At 46.6% G+C, this 24,889-nt stretch overlaps 8 protein-coding genes across 10 annotated transcripts; 2 read left to right on the top strand and 6 right to left on the bottom strand.

Moving 5' to 3' along the window:
* Positions 1–108: 108 nt before the first annotated feature.
* On the bottom strand, positions 109–3,495 carry LOC111069600 (exocyst complex component 1). Its single transcript, XM_022359728.2, is given in 9 exon segments — positions 109–586; positions 672–1,179; positions 1,233–1,711; positions 1,774–2,037; positions 2,039–2,224; positions 2,284–2,382; positions 2,444–2,572; positions 2,649–3,301; positions 3,362–3,495. Coding segments are annotated over 8 exon segments (2,664 nt in total). The 5' UTR covers positions 3,300–3,301; positions 3,362–3,495; the 3' UTR covers positions 109–238.
* Positions 3,496–3,897: 402 nt separating this feature from the next.
* LOC111069599 lies at positions 3,898–4,608 on the top strand. The gene is made up of 4 exons (XM_022359726.2): positions 3,898–3,931; positions 3,995–4,056; positions 4,222–4,394; positions 4,463–4,608. Exons 2-4 carry the CDS (start codon positions 4,011–4,013, stop codon positions 4,517–4,519), a joined length of 276 nt encoding a protein of 91 aa, XP_022215418.1. The 5' UTR covers positions 3,898–3,931; positions 3,995–4,010; the 3' UTR covers positions 4,520–4,608.
* On the bottom strand, positions 4,526–5,454 carry LOC111069598 (DNA-directed RNA polymerase III subunit RPC7). Its single transcript, XM_022359725.2, has 3 exons — positions 5,241–5,454; positions 5,039–5,167; positions 4,526–4,978 (listed from the first exon to the last, which is right to left on the bottom strand). The coding sequence occupies exons 1-3, from the start codon at positions 5,382–5,384 to the stop codon at positions 4,613–4,615; spliced, it is 639 nt and encodes a 212-aa protein (XP_022215417.1). The 5' UTR covers positions 5,385–5,454; the 3' UTR covers positions 4,526–4,612.
* Positions 5,455–5,570: 116 nt separating this feature from the next.
* LOC111069596 (RAB6-interacting golgin) lies at positions 5,571–7,013 on the bottom strand. Its single transcript, XM_022359722.2, has 3 exons — positions 6,806–7,013; positions 5,971–6,724; positions 5,571–5,912 (listed from the first exon to the last, which is right to left on the bottom strand). Exons 1-3 carry the CDS (start codon positions 6,903–6,905, stop codon positions 5,693–5,695), a joined length of 1,074 nt encoding a protein of 357 aa, XP_022215414.2. The 5' UTR covers positions 6,906–7,013; the 3' UTR covers positions 5,571–5,692.
* Positions 7,014–7,241: 228 nt separating this feature from the next.
* LOC111069597 (ubiquinone biosynthesis protein COQ4 homolog, mitochondrial) lies at positions 7,242–11,302 on the bottom strand. 3 transcript variants are annotated; one of them, XM_022359724.2, is made up of 5 exons: positions 11,210–11,302; positions 8,031–8,251; positions 7,764–7,968; positions 7,487–7,710; positions 7,242–7,413 (listed from the first exon to the last, which is right to left on the bottom strand). In XM_022359724.2, exons 2-5 carry the CDS (start codon positions 8,246–8,248, stop codon positions 7,257–7,259), a joined length of 804 nt encoding a protein of 267 aa, XP_022215416.2. In that variant the 5' UTR covers positions 8,249–8,251; positions 11,210–11,302; the 3' UTR covers positions 7,242–7,256. The 3 variants fall into 3 exon arrangements, with proteins under 3 accessions (XP_022215416.2, XP_022215415.2, XP_041448301.1); XM_022359723.2 differs by lacking the exon at positions 11,210–11,302 and adding an exon at positions 8,774–8,877; XM_041592367.1 differs by lacking the exon at positions 8,031–8,251 and having other exon boundaries at positions 11,210–11,228.
* Positions 9,038–11,062, bottom strand: LOC111069595 (UDP-sugar transporter UST74c). The gene has a single exon (XM_022359721.2). It carries the CDS (start codon positions 10,806–10,808, stop codon positions 9,651–9,653), a length of 1,158 nt encoding a protein of 385 aa, XP_022215413.2. The 5' UTR covers positions 10,809–11,062; the 3' UTR covers positions 9,038–9,650.
* On the top strand, positions 11,240–15,696 carry LOC111069593 (nucleolar protein dao-5). Its single transcript, XM_041591884.1, has 7 exons — positions 11,240–11,247; positions 11,424–11,601; positions 11,659–11,803; positions 11,862–11,928; positions 13,799–13,848; positions 13,959–14,977; positions 15,045–15,696. Exons 1-7 carry the CDS (start codon positions 11,240–11,242, stop codon positions 15,312–15,314), a joined length of 1,737 nt encoding a protein of 578 aa, XP_041447818.1. The 3' UTR covers positions 15,315–15,696.
* Positions 11,948–13,892, bottom strand: LOC111069594. Its single transcript, XM_022359720.2, has one exon. It carries the CDS (start codon positions 13,707–13,709, stop codon positions 12,015–12,017), a length of 1,695 nt encoding a protein of 564 aa, XP_022215412.1. The 5' UTR covers positions 13,710–13,892; the 3' UTR covers positions 11,948–12,014.
* Positions 15,697–24,889: the final 9,193 nt, after the last annotated feature.

The raw sequence follows: 24,889 nt of genomic DNA, 5'->3' as shown, positions 1-24,889 counted from the left end.
GGTGAAACCGCTCAACGCAAAAGCTTGCTCCCCCAAAGCTTGCTCTCTCGATCAATCTTTGTTGCTCTCCGACTCTCTCTCTCTCTCTGGTAACAGCTGCTTAAATATGTGCGCGCCATATATTTTCCAATCAAAAGAAACAACGCTTTAAATACTATTGCACTTAAATATAAAACTCGGAAAGGCTCTAACACTCCCACCTCTCCTGCACTGCACGGCTTTGCACTCCTCCTGCCACTCAGTGAGAGCGAGCTATGTCCGAGAAAAAGGCGAGAATATCCTGTATGTTGAACTCCAAATTGATCATGGCGCCCGCATAGCACTTCTGGATACGCTCCTCGAGGTAATTGTACTGGGCAATGAACTCCTCCTGCATGGCATGCCACACCACCTGCAGTAGATTCTCCTCCTCGCTGAGATGCTTATCCACCTTCTTGTAGAGGTTCTCCAGGCCCTTTTTCACCTCGCGCGCCGGATACTGGGCGATCACCTTGCGCAGCTCCTGTTTGGAGAAGGCCATTTGGTAGCTGATTTCTGTCTCCTTGACGCCCTGGCCCACCTTCAGCTGCACGCCTTCAAAGAATTGCTGAAATCAATTCAAACAAAAAGAAAGAGAGAGAGTGATAATTTAGTGAGACATGCGATTGGGGGGAGTGGGGTCAATGACTTACATTCAACTTCTCAAGCGGCCTGCCAAAGTACTGAGTCACATACGCTTTGAGCGCTTCGTTGTATCGTGTCTTTGCCTCCTTTTTGAGTGTGTCGAGGCCAGGGACCTTGAGCTGGGCCAGCAGAGCGTACATGTGATGGTAGTTCTCCATGCGCACCACCTGCGACGGTGTCTTTGGATGCTCCTGCGAGTGCAGACTGATGCCCTCGAAGATGGCGTTGACCAGCTGCAGGTACCACTTCTCCATGTCGGTGCGACGATCCGATTTGCGGAAGATGCCCTCCGCCGTCTGGGCAAAGTTCTCAAAGTTCTCCACATACGGCAGAATGGCCTTGGAGCGCTTGTGCAGCTTGGCCTCCCGTATGGACTGCAGCTGCTGCTGCATAAATCGATCAAAGTTGCGCTTCACCTGCACCAAAGCCGAGGCAAAGGTCATGCTGAGGAAGGAATGTGTGTCCTGTGCGGACATGACGTGCTGCGTGAGTCGCACCAGCACGTACAAGGAGTAGCTAAAAGAAAGAGTATTCTTTAGCTTTAGTGGCAGAAATGTTCATTCACTCACAAGCTATCCACCCGCTCGAAGCTCTGGATGAACGTGACCAGCTCCGGTTCGAGGCAGCCAAACAGTCCCATCATCAGCTTCCTCACATCCTCGTTGATCTGCCGATCGATCCGCTTCTGCGGCACCCCCTCCGCTGTGGGCGAAGCCGCCGCTATTGCAGACTGTGACATATCCCCCGCTTTCTCCATTTCCAGCGTGGTCTGCGTATTCTTTGTCGTAGGACTGATCACATCCATTTGAAAGAAGTTAATGCAGAAAAGCTGCTCCTGCAGGGCGATGGGCTCCAGCTCGGCCAGGACCTTCTCCAGCAGGGCATCGAAACGCACGCGGTCCGCGCTCTCCACGCCGGGCCCCCACTGATCTCGATTGATGCCCAGCGTGCCGTAGGGAATGGTGGAGATTGCTGACTTGCGGGATGAGGTAGACATGTCCAGATCCTCGCGAGAGCTGCGCAGCTTCTCCGATACCTGCATTTTAGCCTGTGCGAGAGACGGGAAACCTTTCAAGAAACGAATTTTTATGCAGTGAATCGATTCCCTACCAAGTTGAAGAAGTTCCTCACATCCCTGTCGTAGATCTTGCTCAGCGATGCAGTGTAGACCTTCATCAGGCCATCGTATGTCTTGCGGTCCATGGCCTTTGTCCAGTGCATCAGCTCTGTGTAAGGTGTCAGTTCTCGATGCACGTTGGAGTGATTGGGCAGCGAAAGTTCGGTGTTTGTCAGCGGCATGTCCCCAATTTCGTTACCCAAATGGATGAACAGATTGTTCATGAAGCGACTGACGGTGGCCGAGAACTTTTGCTTTCCACTTCTCAAAGCGCTTGCGCTGATCCTGCACAGCCTCCAGCCGCAGCAGAGCCGGATCGATGTCGCTGTTCATGGCCTGCTGCAGGCACTGCGCCGCGGCAATGGCCACTTTGCGGCCAGCCACAGTCTTCAGGTCGGGCTCGTCCAGCGCCTGCTGTTGACTATGCGGCAAATCCAATTGGCTCTAAGGGATACAAATATCAAATGAGTCAGATGTTTAGACGTTTTCCTGCAGTTTCTTACGATAACTTTGTTGAGTTCCTTCATCAATTTGATGTTGTTGTTGTTGGCTATTTCTATCATCGCATTCTTGCCGCCAATCTTCTCCATGGTCTCCTTGACCTTGCAATGAAAATAAAAAATATCAATTAAAATTACTTTATTAAATTTTCAATGGACTTACATGCCCCAGGATATCCTCATAGGTGTCCAGGCGAGTTTCAAACTTATCCGCCTCGGATATGGCATTGTCAATGTGCTCCATCATCTTCATCACCTTCTGCTCCGACGCCAGCACACTTTGTATGTTGGCCTGTGTGAAAGAGACATCCCAGCCAACCGTTTAACAATCAACTCTCATGAAAATCAGCTCTCTTTCCTCTACTTACCCCATCCAGATCGTGCAGCTCCCTGGACAATTGGTCTATAAACTGTTCGGCATCTTTGATGGCAAAATCACACTCAGAGAAGAGTTTCCCCAGCTCGTTGGCCTCCTTGTCGGTCAAAGCTGTGAACTCCTGCGCCTCCTCCTCGTCTTCCTCGTCATCGGTGTGCTGGGTCTTCTGTGCCGCCCGACCCAGAGCCACCTTCTCCGGCGACTTCTCCGACAGCCAAGCACTGGGAACGTTGCGGAACTCCGCGCGCACACCGCGCACGTACTTCTGGATTTGTCTATTGAGAACGGCCAGGAAGTTTTGTCGCTCGTGCAGGTTGAGGGCATACCACTTGTAGAGCTTCTCTAGTTGAATGTCAAACTCGTGCGTCTCGAACTGCTCGTTCCGCCCATCGACAGACTTGATCTCGTCCAGCTGCCAGTTGCGCTTCCGCTTGTACTCGGCCTCCCGCTGCTCGGACTGCTTCACCAGACACAGAGTAACCACGGGCACCGGCGGCGCTGTCGTCACCACGCACAGATAGCAGGGCTTCTTGTCTTTCTTCTTGACCACCGTCACCACTGACAAGAGGCGTTCGCCAGAGGCCAGGAACAGCTCCTTCTGCAGTATGTGCTTGATGTTGGCCAAGGCGCCAATGGACAGCATGGCTGGGGAGTGTCTGTTGTAGCGCCGGGCAGAGCAATTCTTTCTAGAAACTATCTATTTACTTATTGTTTTTGCAAATAAAACGCCTCCGCAGACTCAGTTGAACAGCTGTTGGCTGGCGCTGCCACACTAGCGGCCCCGTAATAGTTATCGCTACGCTAATTTCATTCTCCGCTACGTGTCGACCTTTTTTGTTTGAGACTAATTTTATAAACAATCACATGAAAACAAAATCTCAAAATTAATTAATCTTGTAAAAAATTGATTCATGAATCGTATCAAATCGTGTGTTTAGTGCTGAGGATCTTAACTAGCTAGTAATATTAAACGGAATATCAAATTCCAGGAATATCAACGTTGAATGTTTTGAAAAAAAACAATCGATACTGTCGTGATAGTATCGGGATCAAATAATTATTAAAAAACCATTGAAGCCTTGAAGGAACTTGTCCATTGTAAATATTATATGACACCTGTCGATTTTTTTACAAATGTGTCTTCGTATTTTAGAGCAGCCAATCCAAACATATCAAAAGCGCAACGACTGTAGCTCGATACTATCATGATAGTCTCAAAACCATCGATAGTAAAGGCTAGCAGCAAAATATCGATACTATCGATAGAGCCCTCTAGTAAGAAAATCAGAAGCAAAAAAAAAATTGCTTGAAAATATTAAACAATTTCAACCTTTGCAGCAACTTTCGAGCAATCATGTTGGTTAAGAACATTGTCAAGCAGGGGCTTCTGCTCAAGAATGGTAAGTGCAGCCCACAGGGCCATTTTCACGGCTCAGCTGCTAACCTTAAACATTACATAATGCGTGATGGGCCGCAAATGGGGGACAGGCGCAGGAGTTTCGAGCCTTTCCAATACCGCGGCGGGCCAAGGATACGCTTACTAATGTTTCTCCGTGTTATTCCAGCTGGTGTCATGTCGCGCGCTGCCTACCACGCTGTAGGCGACCACAAGCACTCGACAATGAACGATTTGCCCGTGCCCGCTGGCGACTGGAAGGAGCAGAACAGCCAGCAGAACACCAAATACAATGCCATCCTCATTGCCGGCGTGTTGGTGTTGGCCGGAACCATTGGATTCGTGAGTGCCCGACCCGTTAGATCACATTTGAGATCCTCTGGCCATGCTAATTGAGTCCCATTTTGCAGGTCAAGTCTTCTGGTGTGATATACTTCAACTACAGCCCCCCCAAGGATTTGGATTAAGTCACATCCATCTTAATGTATAATGTACTTGAAATGTGTTTGAAATAAGCTTAAAGTGGCGACATAGTAAACCAGAGATCCAACACTAATTGATTATATGACGGGGCCATCGTCCAGGTTGTCATCCTCTTCATTGTAGGCTTCGCCATTGTCGAAATAGCTGTTGCCATAGTCGTTCTCGTCGTCCATTTCATCGTCTAGGGCCGCCTCTTCGTCCAGTTCCTCTTCCTGCTCCGAATCCGATTCCTTCTTCCCGTCGTCTTGCTCATTTTCGGCACCGGTCTTCAGCTCCTTCTGTTCCAGCACTTTCAGTCTGTGCTCAATGTTGGTCTTCTTGGTCAGCAGCTTGAGTCGCGCATCCACGCCCCTTCGCTTGCGATTCGAGCTATTCAGTTCCCTGGGCATGGCTTTGTAGTTGAACTCGGGCTGTGATTTCAGCTTCATTCGCTCCAGAGCTTTCTGCAGGGACACGAAAAGAACTAATGGATAATATCTGTCATATAAACGAAGAGTACCTACCTCTCGCCAATCTTTGTGCTCTAAATTCAGTTTGTCCTGGCACGCTGAGACAATGTAATACGGCGAATCTCGCATACGATTCAGGAAATCCTCCTTCCACAGCAGCTGATAGTTTTGTGCGACTGTTGTCTGCCAGGGGAACATGGTCAAGGTGTTAATGATTGATTCTGATCATGGTTTCTTTCTCCTGGCTTAAACGTACCTCCAGGGCAATGGGTTTGTTCATCACCGGCGGAAACGTTGGCTGCGGCGCTGACTGCACAGGCATGTCCTTCACACAGCCAAGCATCGCCAGTTGCTCGGCTGTAAGTGTGCCAGTCTTTCCTCCACGTCCACGTCCTGCCATTGCTTATATTTATAGCTTAATTACAGTCTCGAAGTTTTATAAACACGTTTATTTAATTCACTTTGAATCGATCAGCTGTTTGAGCAGCAGCGTTGCCACCGTGGCATAAGCAAATCATAATAGAGATCTTGGATTCTAGGGGGTCGACTTAAAAGTACCCTTTACGGATTATGTGCATCATTCCAATTTACACATAAAATACACATTATTTATTGCGATTTGCACTTTGTTGCTTAATTACGAACAGTGAATAGACATAAACAATACAGAGCATTCAAAACTACATACTAAAACTAATATTCCATTCATTAAGATTCACTCAGATTCTGTGGCGGGGAGGTCGGTGGCTCGTCCGTTGGCGCCAGGCCCACTTTCTGCATTAGCTCCGTGAGCTTCTGCGCCTTGCGATCCTCATTGTGGGCTATGACAGTGCAGAGATGCTCCGTCAGCAGTTCTTTCTTCTCCGAGGCATTGTGCAGGTCCACCTTGGCCTTCAAGAATTGAGCCTCGATCCGCACATATTGTTTTCTGAATAGCCAAATGGTTACGTATCCTCTTTTTAAGGGAGCATATATGGCATACTCACTCTACATTGGCAAAATGTATGCAAGCGTTGTCAATCTGCTTCCTCAGCATGGCCACATCCACGGCCAGATCGTTCTCCAGTTTGGAGAGTTCGTGACGTATTTCCTCGATTTTGCGCGACTCCGCTGCCGTTTTCTGTGTGTGCTGCTCGATGGCCTGGTAGAGCATTTGCTTCTTTTGCTTGTTCTGCTCCTGGATCATCTTGCGCTGCTGCTCAAAGTCCTGCAGTGAGACGCCCTTGAAGGGCGAGTCCGTGTTCAGACCCTCCCGCGACGAGTCTTTGGTGCTGGGCAGTATGCTGGCGGCATCATCAGAGCTGGTAGTGCCATTTTTACTATTGCTTATCTTCAGTATTGAGCTGTCATCTAATGTCGCTTCGCTGCTGTCGCCACTAGCAACGGCAACACTGGTAGCGGCCCCAGCTTCCGCATACGTGGCAGTGGTAGCAACCGATCTGCCCGTTGAGGGAGCCGAGGCCTTGCCACAGTAGAGAGCTTCGACCAGAGAGTCGGAGAGCGGACGCTCCAAGTTGAGTGAAACTTGAGCCGGAGCGTCAGTGTTTGGCGTGGGAGCTGCCGTCGATTCCGTGGGTGTAATTCTGCCCGATTTGGTGGTGGTCTTCTTTGCTGCTGGCGCAACTTGTTGAGGCTTCGCTTGGGCTTGTGGCTGCTTTCGCAATTGATCTGCCTGCCCCTGCCGGATATTCTTATCGGGCATGCGCCTAATGCCGGGCTGGTTTCGGAGAGCTTGCTTCACTGCAATCACACGCACACACACACGCACCATCATATTTTTTATAAACAAAATAATTGTTGAGGATTAATCTTGCAACAAACCTGCTTCCGCACTCTGTGGCCTGTGCCCGTTGCTGCCCTCCTTCATTCCGGTTATTTTGAGTATATCGTCGTGGCTAAAACCATTGAATTTCTCGGCCATGGTGGGAGTTTAAAAAATAATTAGCCATTAAACAGAGCAGCAAAGCAAAGAAAACAACAGCAGCAACACATCATCACAATAGTGTTGGTTCGTTCATGATCCACTGCATGATCAGTTCAGTTCTTTTTGGTTCACCTTATCCTACTATCTGATAAATTAATTTATTTTCTTTAAGATTTTCTAATTTGTATGCACTCGACTCACAATTATTGCATTACTAAAAAAAACTTTGTATATTGATAAAAAAAAAAGAAGATAATCTAAAGAACTAGTTCACGAAAGGAAACGATATTCATGTGATCGATAGTAACGTTATCGAAGTTATCCCTTAAAGGCGTTTTTTATAAATATTCAAACTTTATTCAACAATTTAATGCCTAGCTCGGCGCGCAACTCATTCACATTCTGCTCCCAGCGTTTCTCCCAGTAGACGGGCATCAGAGGCTTCATCTGCTTGCCGTTCTCTAGGGCCCACGGCAAATATTGCTTCAAGTACGCACGCCGCTGCCTGCAAACAAAACAAAGTCACAAAACCAAGCAAATACTTACAATGGGCGAACGAATGGGTTCATCGAACTCACTTGGGACGTAGGCGGACCGCCCCGAACACCGCTCCGCCGTAGCACATGGGCAGGCCCGTATTGAGCGCCTCCACCCACTTGACAGCCACCTCGCCGAGCATATTGGTGGGCATGTCCAGAACCGTGTGGATTAGGTCGTGGCACTCCCGGTAGCGCGTCATCAGATATGCCAGCTTGGGATCCTCCAGGAAGCGCACAGCCATGCGACTGTCCGGCGTGACTTTCTGAAAGGTTCAGAGAAGTGACAAGCTTCCTTCCCAGCTGCGCTTATCCTTACATTATCTTTGAGAAACTTCACATAGGCGGCTCCAAATGTGTCGGCAGGCAAAGATTCCAGCCGCTTAAAGTCAATGGTGCTGGTGTGAATGCGCGGCTTCTCGACCATGATGCGTTGACCCTCCTCACTCTCCTGCATGGTGTCCAGCATGTTCCACAAAGCATCCTCCCCAGTGGTCTCGCCCAGACAGGCGATCATGTCGTGGCTGTAAAGGGATTAAACTCTGGGATAAAATAAATCATCTTCAATTGGCCAGATCCCACGTACCGTCTGGGATCCAGTAGGGCGCCTATGGAGGAGCCTGCCCCCAGGAGAATCCTCTGAAATGGTGTGATCTCAATGCGCTCCTTCATATACTGCTGCTCATAGGCGTCCAGATGCTCCGCCTCTGCGTTGTCCGAGACCACCGTTTGTCTGTTGTGTGTGCCCACGGCAAGGCCGCGTTTGCCCAGCGGCACTGAGAGGCGCCAGCAGCGCTGCATCATGTTCTGTGGATACAAAATCATGTACACCCCATGCTGACCTTCTCATCGTGATCATATAAGCTTCAAAAATAGGCATAAGCATGACCCTGGCTACCTGTGTCTATGGCTCACCAATCTGCGCTCGTACGTGCCCCCACCCCGATTGTCCGATGGCAACAAGTTTGGTTCGACAATTTGTCCATAATGCGGAGACGCTGACTAACAATTTACCTCAACAGTTTTTGTTTTGTTTGCTTCATACAGGGGAACAATCACCCGCCCAACGGTTTAGGCCTGGGGAAACCTGTTTCGGGTGCTCCCTGCCCGTGCCCCACCGCTCCGCCTATCAAGATGGGAAGTCTCAAAATACTTTTTAACCTAAACAAAAAGTGCCGAAGGGCCCTCTGTGGTAGTGCCGCCACTGGGTAGACCAAAACTGAATAGCGTCATTGTTATCTTTTTCGGGTACGTCCCACAGGTAGTTCCAATTTACTATCACGCTTGATTTACTTGTAATATACATGAGTACAAATCAAGCTACCGTACCGCAAAGAATGTTCTCCTTCCCGATTAGAGCGAACGTGCAGCAGACTAGATTTCTATAGGCTCCCTAGCTAGTAGAGCAGCAGCATATCAAGTGTCGCGTTAATCATTGCTTCATTCCGTTCCAGTAGCTAATCAAATATTCATATGGCTCGTACTGATAGGGCCTGGCCTTCTTATCAGACTGGCATTATATATGTAGCCATTTTAAAAGTAATTAGAAAATACTTAGAAAAATTTCCTTAGATAATTCAATGAGAAAGAGCATTCGATAGCCAACAGCTTTAAGCATTATTATATTATTCTGCTGTTAATTTATACGCCGACTTGATGAGTGATGACGCTGCTGGAGTGACCAGCACTGCAGCATTTATATCCCAAAGCTTTTTGGGAAGTTTGTTTGCGCAGAAAAGATAAACGTAAAAATGTAAAGAATCTTCCAATGCAGAAATAACATGTGGCGCACATGTGGGTAGTTTCTGTTCTTAAAATGATTCTTATCGTGCGGAAGCAATCTAATCATTCGCAGCAATGGGACGGGCACTTATCTTTCCACACTTTTCCGCTGCGAGACGAGACGTGGGAGAAGAACTCGCTATTGGTTGTCTGTGTATAGTTTCTATTTACTTATGACACTCTTGATGCAGAGAACAATTGCATGGAAAAATGTACAAAGTGATTAAAATTACATAATTGCTAATTAGTAACTACACATGTTTACATATACACTATATACTATACTATGTATATATATATGTACAGAGACGATGCGCTGGTGTGTGTGTGTGTGCGTGTGGGATAAGGGATACGGAAATACGCTAAACATATATATTATGTGTATGGCTTTGGCTTGAGTTGGAGCTAAAGCTGTAGGAGGAAGCTAAACATTCTCGGCGCGGTTGCTGCTGGGCAAGTGGCTCTGCTTATCCGGCGCCCGTTTCCGGCGGAACGTCACGTACGTGTAGAGAAGACTGGCCAGCACACTGATATTGATGCCGATACAGTTGAGCCACGAGAAGACATAGTCGCCGCCAATGAACATGCCCAGATAGGTCACGCAGATGTTCTTCAAACACCCCACAATGGTGGTCGTCAGCGCCGAGTTGAACTGCGTGCACAATATGGTGCTGTACGAGAGTATGAATCCCATGACGCAGCTGAGCAGGAACTGTGTCAGAAAGACGGGGTCGTGCCACTCGCTAAAGTTGATGGCCTGCTCCAGGTCGCCGGTGAAAAAGTTGAGGGCCAGCGCTGGCAGAAACATGAACAGCGAATTGTAGAACATCAGTCCGTACTTGCCGATCTCCGACGTGTCTAGCTTCTTCTTCACATACACCCCGTTCGAGGCGGTCAGGGCGTTCGTGATCATCACGTATATGTAGCCGCGCATGTTGAAGGACAGGTCATCGGAGGCGGCCACCAGAGCCCCGCCAATCATCGCGTACACGCTGACCTGCACCGCCGTCGTGGGTCGCAAGCCGAGTATCTTGAGCTCCAGCAGCATGGTCATCAGTATGGAGAAGCGGCGCAGGGCCGCGAACATGGGCAGACTGAGGGACTGGGTGCCGCCCAGGCCGAACATCATGTTGCCCAGAAAGATGAGCGGCAGTGGAAATATCTTGGCGAAGGTGTTGCGTTGCAGCGGCGGGAACGAGACCAGCTTGAGGCGCTTGCCCACGCCCAGGACCACTATGCTGGCGGTCAGCTGGCCCAGGCTTAGGAAGAGGAACGACGGAAAGTGATAGGACGTGAGCACTGTCTTGTTAATCACGGTTATCATGAACGACGACAGTCCGTAGAACAACGCGCTGCTGATTTTCTTAATGAACACGGCCGACTCGTCCCGCTCGCGCTCTCTCTCCCGGTGCCCCACACTGCCGACGCGAGACTCCTTCGAGGAGGAGCCATTCAGCATGGCACCTCCGCCCGTTGCGCCTCCTTTCTGATTATCCGCATCGCTGTCGTCATGGCTGGCGTCCAGCAGTGGCTCCAGATCCAGCGTTGTGCTGCCCGCGTTGCCGCCCCGCGCGACACTCATAATTATGTGGGGGGATTTGTACTTTGATTTATGCCCGTGGCCGTCCGTCAAATCTTTTCCGAGACTTTTCTGCGGCTGTTTAATTAGTTCTACGGGGGACTACCATGCGCCGCACACATTTGCACACACTCGACCGGTCCACCACATTTGTTTGCTCGACGCTACTTGGCTAGAAGACCTATTTCCACTTTAAAAATTATTTGCTGAATGGCTATTTTTACCGACGCTTTAACCCCCCATGACGGCCTCTGTCCAACATATGTTCGAGTTCAGATGTGTGGCAACACTGTGGCGTGGCGGTAACACTTTACTTTCGGAAATCAATCTGCTAATTGGCCTTGCTTTCTAACATACCTCTTCTTATGCTTAAAAAACAATTGCCTAATTAATTAATTACTTACCTCAGCTTTTTTTTTTAATTTAATGCCAAAATGCTACTGTTCGTATTTCACACACACACACGCACGTCGCCGAAACAGCTGCTCTGAACTGTCAAAAAACTGCGACTCTGGCACTGCAGTTAAACGCGCTGATACGGCAACGCTTGCGCATAATACCGAAAATTGTTTATTTATTAAAAAATTCTACAAAATGAGCAGCAGCTTGAGGAAAAAGGCCAAAGGGGTCTGATCAAATACCCAAGCCGATTAGCATTAAGAAGGAAAAGACTGAGGAGGATCGCTCGCTGCATCCCATATCCCACTACATCGATGACCGTCTGGAGCTGGTGAAACAGATTTTCGGCACCCTTAAGCCGAAAACTATCATGAACCTGGCACCCGAAATGCTAAAGGTAGGAGAGAGCAAAATCACTAACAGATATAAGGTAATAGACATTTTGTAACCGTAGAAAAACACCCTGGACGAGATTGAAGAGCTCTGTCTGGAGGAGCTGCTCTGTTTGTCCACCAAGCGGCTGAGGTCCATCATTGATGGCACCCGCTGTCCCACAGACACGGAGAGCTCTGAGGACTCGGATGTGGAGCGCAAAGAGGGTAAGGGAGTGTACACACATTCACAATTATTCCCACTATACGTGATTGCTATTTGCAGAACACATATCGCTGGAGGAGATCTCGTCCGACAGCGATATCGGAGGCCAGGAAGCACGCCGAAGTGAGTAATTTTCAATGAAAAAGTCTAATACTGTTACTATTTAATTTGGAGCAATATCTGTGTACAACTGCACGCCGGAAGTTCCTTTCTTTACGTTCCATATTTGAACTTTTCGCAACCAACCAAAGGAGACACGTAGAATGCTCGTAGTATGCACACATCCTCGTCAATGCCAATTACCACATTCTCCTCATCTTCCTTGCCCACCTCCAGGGTGAGCACAAAGTCACCCACCTCGAGGCAGCCCTTGCGCCGCATGTAGTCCACACCAAACTCGATCGGACTGTAGTTGCACTCGTTGAGCTCCTTGGTGTAGAGAACGGGATGCATGTTTCGGCGCAGGTGCAGGGCTCTAGCGAGATCAAACTTGCACTTGATGGTGGCCTCTTCGTCTTCATCCATCAGGGGCATCATCAGGAAGACGGGGCAATAGATCTCAGTGCGGGACAGGGCGATGCTGGCATTCTCGCACTTGGTATAGATGAATACCGCCTGGCACTCGATGGAGCTGATCGTGCGTATGATGAAGTTCACAATGGTCTGGAACGAGGTCATAATGTTCTTCACTGTCATCTTGTTCTGGACAACGCCGACGCGATAGTCGCGGATGGGCATCAGCTTCTTGACAATCAGCGGATACTTGTTGCACCACGGACTCTTCTGGATGTGTATGGAATCGATCTTCCAGAGGAACTCGTGCAACTCGAAGCGCTTAAAGTCGCTGCAACGCTCGAGGGGCACCGTGCCAATCACCGGCGTCTTCTGGCAGTTGGAAATGGGCAGAACATCCTCCATGATGTAGTTGTAGACACAGCAGTTCACATTGAACATGTCCGGTATCCAGATGTAGTCCAGCAGCTTGATGATGCCCAGCAGATCCAGCATATTCGTGCGCACGTATTCGAAATCGATCATCCCGATCAGCTTCAGGTCGAACTCCTCATTGAGTGTCGCCCGAACGGCCTTTAGGAAGTTCTTGCAGCGTATTTTCGGCAGCACCACATAGTTGGCCTTAAGTTCGGCGGCCATCCTCAGGTCGTTCATATAGAGGTCCGGGTACACAGCAGGATCCAGAGCATGGCATTGCCGCGGCAGCTCTATAAAGTCGTAGCCTGTCAGCAGACCCGCGTCGATAATCAGCACGGTGAGGGCCTCGCGCAGCGTCTTCACCACACGGCACCGTACCTCACGTCCAATCAGTAGAATGTCGTTGTTCTTGACCGATTTCAGATATGCCATCAGATTGATCACGAATATGATCTCCTTATAGCCCCCGTAGCGATAGGCCTCGTTCGTGGTCAGCGTCACGACGGCTCCCCGGGCCAGCATCACAGCGCAGTTGTTCCGGAGCCTGCCGACGCGGCAGCACTCGCCATTGATCTCCAAGGCCAAGCCGGTGGCCAGGCGCAGTTCACGCTCTTCGGTATGCGCCGCTATGGCAAGGTTCAGCGTCTCCAGTATGGCATTGAGCTCGTCGGGCTTGTTGGACACGGCGTCCACGTGAAAGGTGTAGGTGCCGTTCTCCAGCATCCGTCGCAGCTCGTCGGGCGTGGTCTCCGTCACCAGCTTGGCCACCAGCCCCATGTGGTAGTAGCGCCGCCGCTTGCGACGCCTGGCATGCTTCTCGTGCGCATCACAGGCCGCCTTAAAGTCGCGCAGCCGCTGCTCCAGATCGTGCTGGCCATTCAGCCGCACCGTGAACTTGTCCAATTGATTCTCATCGTCCAGATGCTCGTCCTCGCCCTCGACAGTCTCCTGGCTGTCCAGCACCAGTGGCTTCTCCATTCCGTGTCGTGCAGTTAAATTTGAACTAAACCTTTCTAACAATTTACTAATGAGATTTCGTCTGCTTCTGTTTCAATTTTAGCCAAGAGGAAGAAACTTAAAGCTAAACAAATAAATAATGGAAACGAAAACAAGACGTGTAAGTGAAACTAAAAAAAATACTAGAGTGGTTCCATGACTGCTCTTTCAATGACTACTACTCGTATACACATATGTAGATACCTAATTCAATCTGTTCTGCATCCTTAGCTGGTGGACAAATCAGCGTTTTGGAACTGCTGGAACTTCAGGCAAGAGCACGAGCCATTCGCTCGCAGCTGGCCATGGAACCCATCACCAAGATCGAGGTCAAATCAGATGACGAAGAAGAGGAGGAGAGCCAGCACAACAAACCCAAGGGCAAGGAGAAGGAGAAGCGCAGCGGAAAGAGCACCGTGCCAGAGAAGCGAAACAGAAAGAACACCGCTACAGAGAAGCGCAGCAGCAGAGACATCGTGCCCGACAAGCGAAAGCTTAGTGAACAGTCGGCCAGTAAGGAGCCACCGCAGACAGCGCCAGAGAGCAGCATAAAGGTAACAGCGCCACGACAGAAGATCAAAATCAAGCGGAACTATCGACAGTCCACAAAGTCTCCAGAGAAGACTGTCACAGTTGCGCCCCCTGCGCCTCCAGCTCCTGTTGCCTCAGAAGATGCTGGCAAGGACAGGTCACGCTCGGCCTCGCCAGATGTGATACCCATACCCACGGAGACTGAGACACTGCTGATCAGCGACAGCACCGACGACGAGGCTCCTCCGCAAAAGCCAAAGGAAACCGTAAAGCCAGTTATAGAGGAACCACCGGCAGCACCCGCTGTGGAAAGCGAACCGGAGGAGGGAGAAGTGCGAGATGAGCCTGTGGAGCCGGTCAAAACAATCGAGCCAGAGCAGCCAGCGGAGGAGGAGCAACCCACAGAGGCTGCACAAGAGGCTGAGCCGGAAAAAGCGGTCGAGGCCGATGTAGAAATGCCCAAGGAAGAGTTGTCCAGCACAAGCCTTCCACCCACTGCCGTAGAGCAGCCCATGCTGGAAGATGAAGATCAAAACGATGATGTTATATCTATAGGAGGCGATCTGGAGATGATTGAGGAAATGACCAAGGAGGACGAGCCACCCGCGGCGACAGTCAAGACAGAAAAGCCGCCAAATCCCGAGGAAATGGACAACGATGTCATCCTGCTGGACACCAGCGAAGATGAGCGCGAGAAGCTGAAGGAATCTGACTCCGAGGTAACTAACAAAAACAAAAACTAAAGCAAGTCTCTCAGCTGGAACTCTTTTCCATTTCCGTTTGCAGTCCTGGCGCACACGCTACCTGAAGAGCTCCAAGGTCAGTCAGGTGCTTGCCGCATCGCGGCTGGGCAAACGCGTGCGTGACAAAATCAAGAAGACGAAGCGTGCCCAAAAGTCTGCCAACGGCAGAGACGGCGCCGCCGATGATGCGCAGGCCAAGGCGGCCCAGCCGCCGTTCGCCTCCAAGCACGAGGATGGCTCCGTGGAGCAATACCAGGAGCTGCTGCAGCACCGACAGCGGCAGACTTCAACCAGCAGCAAGGGCGACAAATAAGTGGGGTCGCGAGTATTATTGAAAAGTCCCTTGGAAAAAATTCAGTTCGGGTTAATGTGGCATAAAAAACAAGTGGAATAAAGCCCCCGTTTCACTCCATCTGTACGATGGAAGCACCATCGCGTTCGCAGGGGGTAAACGCACAAAAATTTGAATATATCGTGCTAAGCGCATATTTGATTTCTCATTCGTATTTTCTTAGGAAATACTCTTCCAAAAGGCTTCAGGCTATGACTGACCTTAGGAAAGTAATTTTGCAGTGGATACTAAATGATGAAACTCTTTTACATAAAAATTATTCCTTAAGTCTTAAAATTATTGACAGTTCTATGTAGATTAATCATAAGATCGGCTGAATATACAATCTATATTGCAATCTGTATTCAACGGCTTAAAAATAGAAGTAATTTATTTATTTTACCTATATGAGGTATGGCGCAATTTATATCCTAAATCAAAACACTCTACAAATAATTATATAGAAATAATGATTAGTGCATCTTAATTTTTCTGAGCCTTTATTTTACTTTTATAAATCTTTTCCGATCTACTTCTAGGGTATTCCGCCTTGCGACCTGCTCCCTTTATCCTTCCTTGGCTGTTTTTTATTATTTTTTTGTTTGTAATTTAAAGGAAAATGCGAAAAACTATGCCTTCTCATTTCCGCTGCGTGCCCCTATTTCGTAGTGGTGGGGGGCGAAAACCGTTTAAGGGGGCAGAGGCAGTTACCGAGCCGCACGCAGGTTCCGCCTTTCCACTGATATTGTTTGTCATAAACTAGCTTAAAAAATCATTTAACGAAAATTTGAATGTTTTGGGTTGGAGTTTAACCTAGTTTCACCCGCCTCCTCCTCCTCTCGGCAGGCACCACTGGGCACCCGCACCCCCCAGCAGGACATTTTGTCATCGACTTTAGTCGATTTCTAATCATGCGGTTACGGAACATGTCCACACTCCACACGCCATGGCATACCCACTTGAGGGCCACAGCCACCCCCAGTACGAGTTCTGTGCCGTTCATGCTCTGGTCACTGGACTGACTATCTCTCAATTATGCTGCAGGAATACGTGTGGGCAGGGGAGGGGAGCGTGTTGCACCATAAACGATGATTGTTTTATCAGAGACTTGGTCGTGTTGATAAACTGTTTCAGCAACAACAGAAACAACAAAAAAAAAAAATGGGACTCCCTTAACCGCTTGTGAGGAAACAGTTCTCTTCTCTTTTACTTTTTGTTGTTGATCAAATACGCATGTCCTGCGAGCTAAGGGTAGGATTTCAGTTCTCATACTTGTACATATGTATATATGTACATACGTGCATGTGTGTAATTCCCTAAGAATCCATCAAGTGGGCGCGCTGTATACATATAATTATGGCATTAGGCATAAAATCTTTTATTTTCATTTGAAAAGTTGGTGATCTTTTCTGATTTTTTTAATAGATGCCCTCAAAAGTAGGCAATCATTTTCCAAGGAAAGTTTCCTCTGTAATGAATTTTTCCCTTTTGGAGAGGACCTTAAACCAGTTTGCTGGACACTGGAAAAGGTTAACACATGTTTTGGCTTGAAGAGCAAACACCCCCGCACTCCCGCCCGCCCCCTCTCATTTCTCTTATGCTCTTTCTCGCCGACGAACGCCCCCGCAGCGAGAAGTAAACAAAATAGCAACAGAGCGTTGCGGCTGTCGGGCAGTGGGGGTGGTGGCTCTTGGTGGTGGTTGTGGCTGCTCTCTCTCTCTTGTCTCTCGCACGCTCTCTCTTCGGCTGTGTGGTGCATGTGTGTGTGTGTGGGTGTCTCGGCGGTGCCTGTGCATCCTTTGGCGGGCAGGCTGGCAAACGGAAAAACGGAAAAGCCCGATTCAGTCTACAGAAAACGCGTACGTGGTGCAGAAGTAGCCGCGCGTGGCTACCACAACGTCGTTTAAGACTTGTCGGCATGATCGAATAAGTGTAACGCCCCGTACAAGTTCTGTAAGTTTCCAGAATCAGAATCAGTACCAGAATCAGTATCAGCAGCAAAATAAGAATGAGAAGAATGAGAAGCATGCATAAGAATCTGCCGATTTCAGTGTTCCCAAAAGTGTTAAAGTGACAAAAAAAAAACCCCCCAAGCCAAGGATTTGTAAGCCAATAACAATACGAAAATAATACATGTAAAAGTGGTGGCAACGGAAGCTAATATTTTGTATTTTTCTAACCAGAAACAATGTGCTAAAAAACAAAATTTAAATCCTAATCAAAATCAAAATCCAAACCAATAAAGTGCTTTAATCGTTAACATAAATCAATAAAAATATTAGCCATAAATATGCATTATCTGTGGAGTTTTCGTTTCCGTTTCCGTTCGAAGCGCGTTTACGCTCGCACAAGTTTACACTTAGGATTAAAGATGCTCTCTCTGGCCAGAGACATTGTGAGTCCCCCAGCAACATTAAACCACCACCACCAAATCTGATTAATCGTAAATCCATAACCGAACTATAACCGTAGAACAATATAAACTCTATCCGCTTGCATTGGCCCGCCCCATAAAAGAAACTCTAACGAAATTCCATAAATTGGCTTACATGAAAGAAAAAAAACCAAATCAAATGAAATTAAAATTGGCAAATTCATCAAATTATATTGCTTAATGCTTTGGAATGCTTATCAAAAATCGCATACCATTTAGATGTTGTGCAATCCAAGTTACTCTCCAGATTTACCAAAAGATTGGGAGACGTAACTATGGAAATTGACGGATTGCTTTTTTATTACTACTATATCTAAAAATATCTAGAAAATACTCAATATAAATATAGAATAATACAAATTAATGTTACTACACAAACCCTAGCCCCTACACAAACCTTCACTAACCCCAACATTTAAAAACAGATATGCATGTACTTCATAGGGTTTATTATATGTTCATAAACAACAGATTTAGGATTGCATTTAATTGTATACAAGTACGTATATACATACAAGTGTATTGCACACCCACATAATTCAAATCAAAGCTCAAGAATATTCCGTCTAAAACTACTTAAAGTATTATGCGATAAACTGGATCGAAATGAGAAAAATTTAATTCACATAATTCATAGTTGGGTCACCCAAAGCCTGGAATAGATCCTGTTGTGGCGTTCAAAGGAATTACATTTTTATTTAATGAATTATTTAACAGAATTAAATATATCAAATATTTTAAAACCTTGGCGAAAAACCTTAACATTCCCCAGCTTACCTATCTCTGTATATTGTAATGGGTCCAACAATTGTCGGTTTTAGAAGGCACTCGTACTCGTAGTCCAAAATGGAAGCCAACTTTTGATAGATGTCATGACGCACACAGAGCCGCAAGATATATGCACTTTCATATGTATTGTTTAGGACAAAGACAAACGAAGTTGGTAAATTTAATTGGAATAATAAATTGTGTGTGTGTGTGTGTGTGTGTGTCCGCCCCTTTTTTATGAAACAAAAATGCACAACGGAACGAACCCGAACTCAGATATAGATGCCATAAAGTTTTATTAATAATGAAAATTGTACTCAAAACGGGGACCGGACAAAGGCAAAATGGGGCAATTTATTAAAAAGTCTCATTAGCTATCTTTCTCACTCTCTCTCTCGCGTGTATTTATCACACATTGAGCATACGCCATGAGGCCCGCTTACGGTTGCTAATAAAGCACAGAAGAGTACAGAACAGCAAAATAATAATAATAATAATATGTACATATGTATGTGTGTGCGTCCCAGCTAGGGATAGCGATAAAGTAAAATTTTTCGATATGGACATGATTAAAGTACTGGACTGCCCCATATATACATACGTACATATGTACGTGCACACCCACACACTGCACCCAGCAAATTTTATGGCGAGGGGGCAATAACTGTGCCGACGGAGATTAAGTATTTTTAATGCGACTGCGACTGACAATAAAAATATAAAAATTTCAACGATAGCAGCGGACAGGCTGCGTCAGCAGGCCAAATCAATTTCAATATAAAAATATACACATACACATACAGATACAGATACATATACTATATGAATATTAATATGTGTGTGTGTATGTTAATATCAAAGCAGACTGATATTAAGTCACTTGCCATGTGCTCTTCCAGCAATATTTATTCGCTGAAAATCAATAAATTCTACACACAGACACACACAATTTATTTTTTCGTTTTTTTTTTTATTTTTCTCATTTTCTCTTTGCGCTGGCGCTGCGGCTCATTATTAATATATGTACATATCTACATCTGACTATACGGTATAAGCTATATATGTATATAATTTTTTTTACATTTTCATATTTCGCTTGGGGATGGCGTTGATGGGTGGCTGGGCGGCTGGGCGGCTGCTTAAGTGTTTTCCTATTACGCCTTTTGCCCGTAATCCTCCCACATAAATATACTCATACAGCCGCCCAGCGCTTAACTCCCCCAATATTATATTTGCTTTTAAATATTTTGATATACAGCCCGTTTGGGCCGGTCCAACACACACCCAAGCACCCAAGCGCCAAAACACCCAACACCCACAACAGCAGTGGCCCTGAGCTGGCAGGCATTTTCTCATAAAAATTTCGTACTCGAATAAGACGAAGTAGCTCCACACACACCAGCGAACACATAAAAGCAACTGGGAGAGGCATTCCGACTATGAGATACCCTTTAACAGGGGGTCATGCATAAACAATTCTCTTAGGTTGGCCAAGGTTTACTCATTACAGGAAATATGTCAATATTATCTGTACATCGTAATCCAACTAAAGCTCATGCTAATCAGGTATATACAATATATACTGGGCTGACATTTCCAAGAATACAAAATACCCCACAAATACCGAGTAAAACACACACGGACTGGGCAAAATGTAACCCGCAGGCATTTTGGGTTAAGGAAGAACAGGAAAAGTATGAGGGGGGGTGGGTGGAACTTATGGCAAAAACTTTGAGGAGGAAAATGTAATGTAAAGGATGTGCCAGGGCCACCATGGAGACCCATGCGAAGAGTGTAACTGGAAAATAATAATTTTTTTTCTCCCCTTTTTCTTTCCCTTCATTTCTTCGCTGGCTTTCACCGCCCTCCCCCCCTAAAATCACCCATCTAGCCAGCATGCTTACTTTCCTACTCTTTCGCTCTACTCTTCTTTCTCGTTCGCTCTCTTTGGCTGTGTGTTTGCCGTTTTCTTTTGAGTGTCAGAAATGGAAAAGAAAATAATTTGATGGTTTCATAAACTCGCTTGGGGGGTCGCCAAAGGAGAGAAGTTTGGTAGGAGGGTTACATTTTCTATATATATATATATATATATATATGTATATATATATATGTGAGTGTGTGTGTTCCTGATAAAATTGCAAACTTCTCTTATCCTCCCCAACCCTCCTGCCAATAAGCTTGTACATGTGTGTGTATGTGTGTGGGTAAGAGAGAGAGGGAAGAAGACCTAAGCAAAAATTTATGGAATTTCTCTGCTTTTCTTTTATTTTATTTAACTTATTTTTTGGGTGAAAACTTGTGCAGATAGATTTCTTGCCAAAATGTTTTTGCCTGCATACTTATGGGGGTGACTGTGACAGGGTCTAGAATCTAGATAAAACTTCTAGTATTGGGATGAAGATGATGATGATGATAATGAGGAATGTCCAATGATGATGATGGGGATCTCATTAGAGAAAACTTTTGTACGTACATACGAGTATGTACGTACACTTGCCTTATTATCAAAATGATTATTATAAGCAGGCTGCTGCCCCATCCCCTTCCCTGCTACACACACGCTCGCACACACGTGTATACAATTCACCCACACATAGACGTACAGCTATGGCTTATGTATGTTTATAGCATTTGTCCTTGTCTCTCTGTGTTTGAGTTTCATTATTAATTTTTCTCGTTTTTTTTTTTTCATATTTTTCGTATTTTTATTTTATCATGCCTTACGCACACACACACACACACGCTGTAGAGCTTAGGGGGTGGAAAACACACACACACCACACACACAGTCTCATTTTAGTTTATTGTGGAAAATAATATTTGATAGAAACAAAATTTTAGTGCCACCCAAAAGAGAGGGAAAGATAGTTTTCCTTTTGGGTTGGTTGGCTTTTCGGTTGGTTCGAGCCGCTCGGAAAAAATGTCGTTTGTAGAGGGGTAGGGGGTATTAGAGGAGGTTTGAGTTATGGAAGGGTAGTGGTAATTTTGGAGGGTGGTGGGGGGTAAACTTTTTCACTTCATGCCGCCCATGCGCCGCCGTAGATGTGAAAGTGAAAATGATGAAAGAAAAATATCGAAAACTGGTGAACGATTTTCATTTACCCCCCCCAAAAACAGTTCTCATTAGAAGGTTTTCCTTTTCCCCTTCCCCTCCCATCATCAGCCCTTCTCTGTGTGTGTGTGTGTGTTATTTTTTCTGTACGCGTTCATCGGTTTCTAATGAGATTTCTTACTAATGAGCGGCGGCCCCATAGAAACTGGCAATGTTATTTTCCCTTTTTTTTATGTGTGTTAGGGCAAAGCATTTCGTATATTTTTGTGTGCCTGCAGCCATGATTAAGGGTGGTGTGGGGGGTGGGGCAGGCAAGAGGTGAATGAATTTTCACGAAAATTTTATCGAAGTTACCTCTTAACCTTTAGGATTTTGGGATAATGAAGGTAATTCTTAAAGACGCATTCGATGACCAGCTGATGGAATATTAATCCCACTTCCAATTCAAATCCCAAATCGTGATTCAATCATCGAAGGAAACTGCTCAAAATCTCACGTAACTTTAGCCAGTTGCAGTAGAGCAATTTGTCGCACACATTACCCCCTGTCCCTTTGGCATATTCCTCCCCCGCATTCAACCGAAAACCAACAGAGATCAGCACTCTACAGCTGAGGGGTTGGTTTTTCTGTCGCCACAGCACAGACCCATTATTATGTGTTCCCCTTTGCCAGCTCTCATTTTTGAGTCTACGCATAATTTCAATTTGATTTTCATCAGAAATATTAATTGCATGCCACATTCGGGGGCAATCGGGGGCGTCAGTGGGTAAGTGTGGCATATGGGCCGACAGGGGCGTATATCAATCATAACGGACATTTCATCAGGACCAGGACATGGCCTATTTTTCGGGGGAGGGTGCCACAAGGTTCGAGTTTAAATTTCATAATTATTATTTTACTCGAATGCCCAATGCAGAGGGCGGGTGTCGACCTGCCCTGCACCACACAAATCCATTATCCCTTTTAAAATTTCGAATGCCACAGCGGTGTGTCGGTTTGTTTACGTTTCCTATACATGCACCGTGAGAGACATGCGCCTACAAATGGGGCAGCGGGCAGAGGCAGAGGCAGTGGCAGTGGCAGTGGCGTGGGGGCACGTCGGGGGTGCGTGCCACGGAAAGCGAAAGTGCCGGCAACGTCACAGTGGACATGTGCCGACATGTGTGAAAGTGAAAGTCAATAGCGAAACCTTGACCACGACTACGACTACGGCTACGGCAGGCCAGACCGGTGGCGGCCCAGTGGCCGTGTCCGACCCGAAAATGGCCCCGAACCGAGAGATCTCGGAGCGCCCACGCAGCTCCCGACCAATGGGTCTGTCTCGAATGATTGGGCTCCTCCGGCTGTTGCTGTTGTTGTTGTTGTTTGTGTTCGCCTGGTTCGTTCAACCGGCGCACACACACACACACACACACACACATGTATGACAGCAGGAGAGCGGGAGAGCCAGAGAGGAATCCGTAAAGTGGCACACTCTGTGCGCAGGCGCAGGAGCTGCGTCCCAGTCCCAGTGGCCGCTCATTGCGTGGCAGGACAGGCAGGACAGGCAGGACAGCGGCAGCGGCAACAAACGGACGAGAGTATAGGAAAGTGAGGAAAGGAGAGGGTCTCCCCAAGTCACTTTCGCTTTTGCGGCTTTTGATGTGTGTGGAATGCCGAATGCCAAAGGGTGGCCAAGGTTGGACTCACACAGATACATAGCTGCATATGTATATGTGCACACGCATACCGATACACTGGCAATATATCTTTCGCCAAGTCAAAATCAATCTATCAATCTGGGCGAAGCAAAACAATCCCTCGTCTATCTCTGGGGCATGCTTCTAGTTGAGATTTGTGTGTAGATGCTAGGAAGCCTTCCCGAAACCCCAGGGAAGGTAAATGAGTCTTCACTTCCTGAAGATGAAACCGTTCACACTCATTTCTGCTATTATATAATTAGGGAAAAAGAAAACGAAATCATTTGTTCTTACCAGCAGAATTATAGAGCAGAAATACATATCTTTTAATGTGACTAGATTCAGTACAAAGTACACCCGCATCAAAATTATGAAATTATCAGTCTTAAAAAAGTCAGCACTCAAAAGAAGAAGTAAGAAAGGGAAATGTATAAGTAACTATGGGAATAAACAGCTAATCATTCGGCCAACCATTTATTTCCCTCTCTGCCCAGCATTCGAATTCGACATGAGCCATCCCTTTCATGGTTTTGGTAATCATCACAAATGATCATCTCATTAAGGGACAATTGCTGAATCCTCGAAGCAAGATCCCTTCCAAAAGACATACAAAGTTGAACAATGGCATTCCCAATAAAGAACGACTTTAAGGATCCGCCCTAACTGAGAGTCTACCCCAATTGATCCCCGCAACCGCAAAAACCCTTCAATTAGAGCAATCCAATCGCAGCCTCACACCTTGATAGGCGTATAACAACCCCGAGACCCTCTACTATGTATTACCTCTTAACCATCCAATGCAAGTGCTCTCGGAAAGGGTTGGAACGAGCCAAAAGACAGAGTCACATAAATTACATGGAGCGTGGCAAAAGTTAAAATAACAAAAATAACCAGTAAGCAGCAACGACCGAAGAACTGACTCCACTGTAGTAGGAGAAAAACAAATTGAAAATCCTATTGAAATATGATAAATAATTGGCACGACAAGAACTACTCGTACTGCTGCTGCTGCTGCTGCTGCAACAAAGGAAAACTCATTGCGCGATGCGATTGTTGCTCATTCGCGTCTCCACCCCTCCCTCTTGCGCGCTCATTGCTGCTTGCTCTATGACTGTCTCTGTCGCTCTATCCCTTTCCCCTTTGTAGTTTTGTAGTTGTGGTGGTAACTGAAAAATTTTACTGAAAAAAAAGAAAACCAAAAAAAGGGGCGGAGCAATAATGGTTTTCCGGGCAGCGCTGCTCAGTTTTCGTTGTATGGATTTTTTTTTAAGGGAAATTCTATGATTTTTGATATTTTGGGGTGTTTTATTGAGGTTTTTACCATGATATGGGTAGAGGGAGAAGCTCAGTCTGTCTGTGTGTGTGTGTGTGTGGAAAAACTATTAAACGCTATAGAGGGTAAGGGTTCCTCGTGTGTGTGTGTGTGTGTACCGTTGTGATTTTAGTATCATTGTTGCTATTTGCTGTTTTGATTTTCAGGAAATCGGTAAATTGATAGTTGATATTTTTTGTTATTCTGCTGTGTCATGCGGCAGTTGCAAACGAACGGGCCACTTGGCAGGACACACAACACAACCACCAAACACGATCGCAACGGAGCGCAGAGTGCAGAGAGTGCAAAGTG

This window comes from Drosophila obscura, unplaced genomic scaffold (genome assembly GCF_018151105.1).
Source record: "Drosophila obscura isolate BZ-5 IFL unplaced genomic scaffold, ASM1815110v1 contig_1, whole genome shotgun sequence".
NCBI classification, from domain to species: domain Eukaryota; kingdom Metazoa; phylum Arthropoda; class Insecta; order Diptera; family Drosophilidae; genus Drosophila; species Drosophila obscura.
The sequence above is the reverse complement of the archived record's forward strand: the minus strand, read 5'-3'. Positions and strand labels throughout refer to the sequence as shown.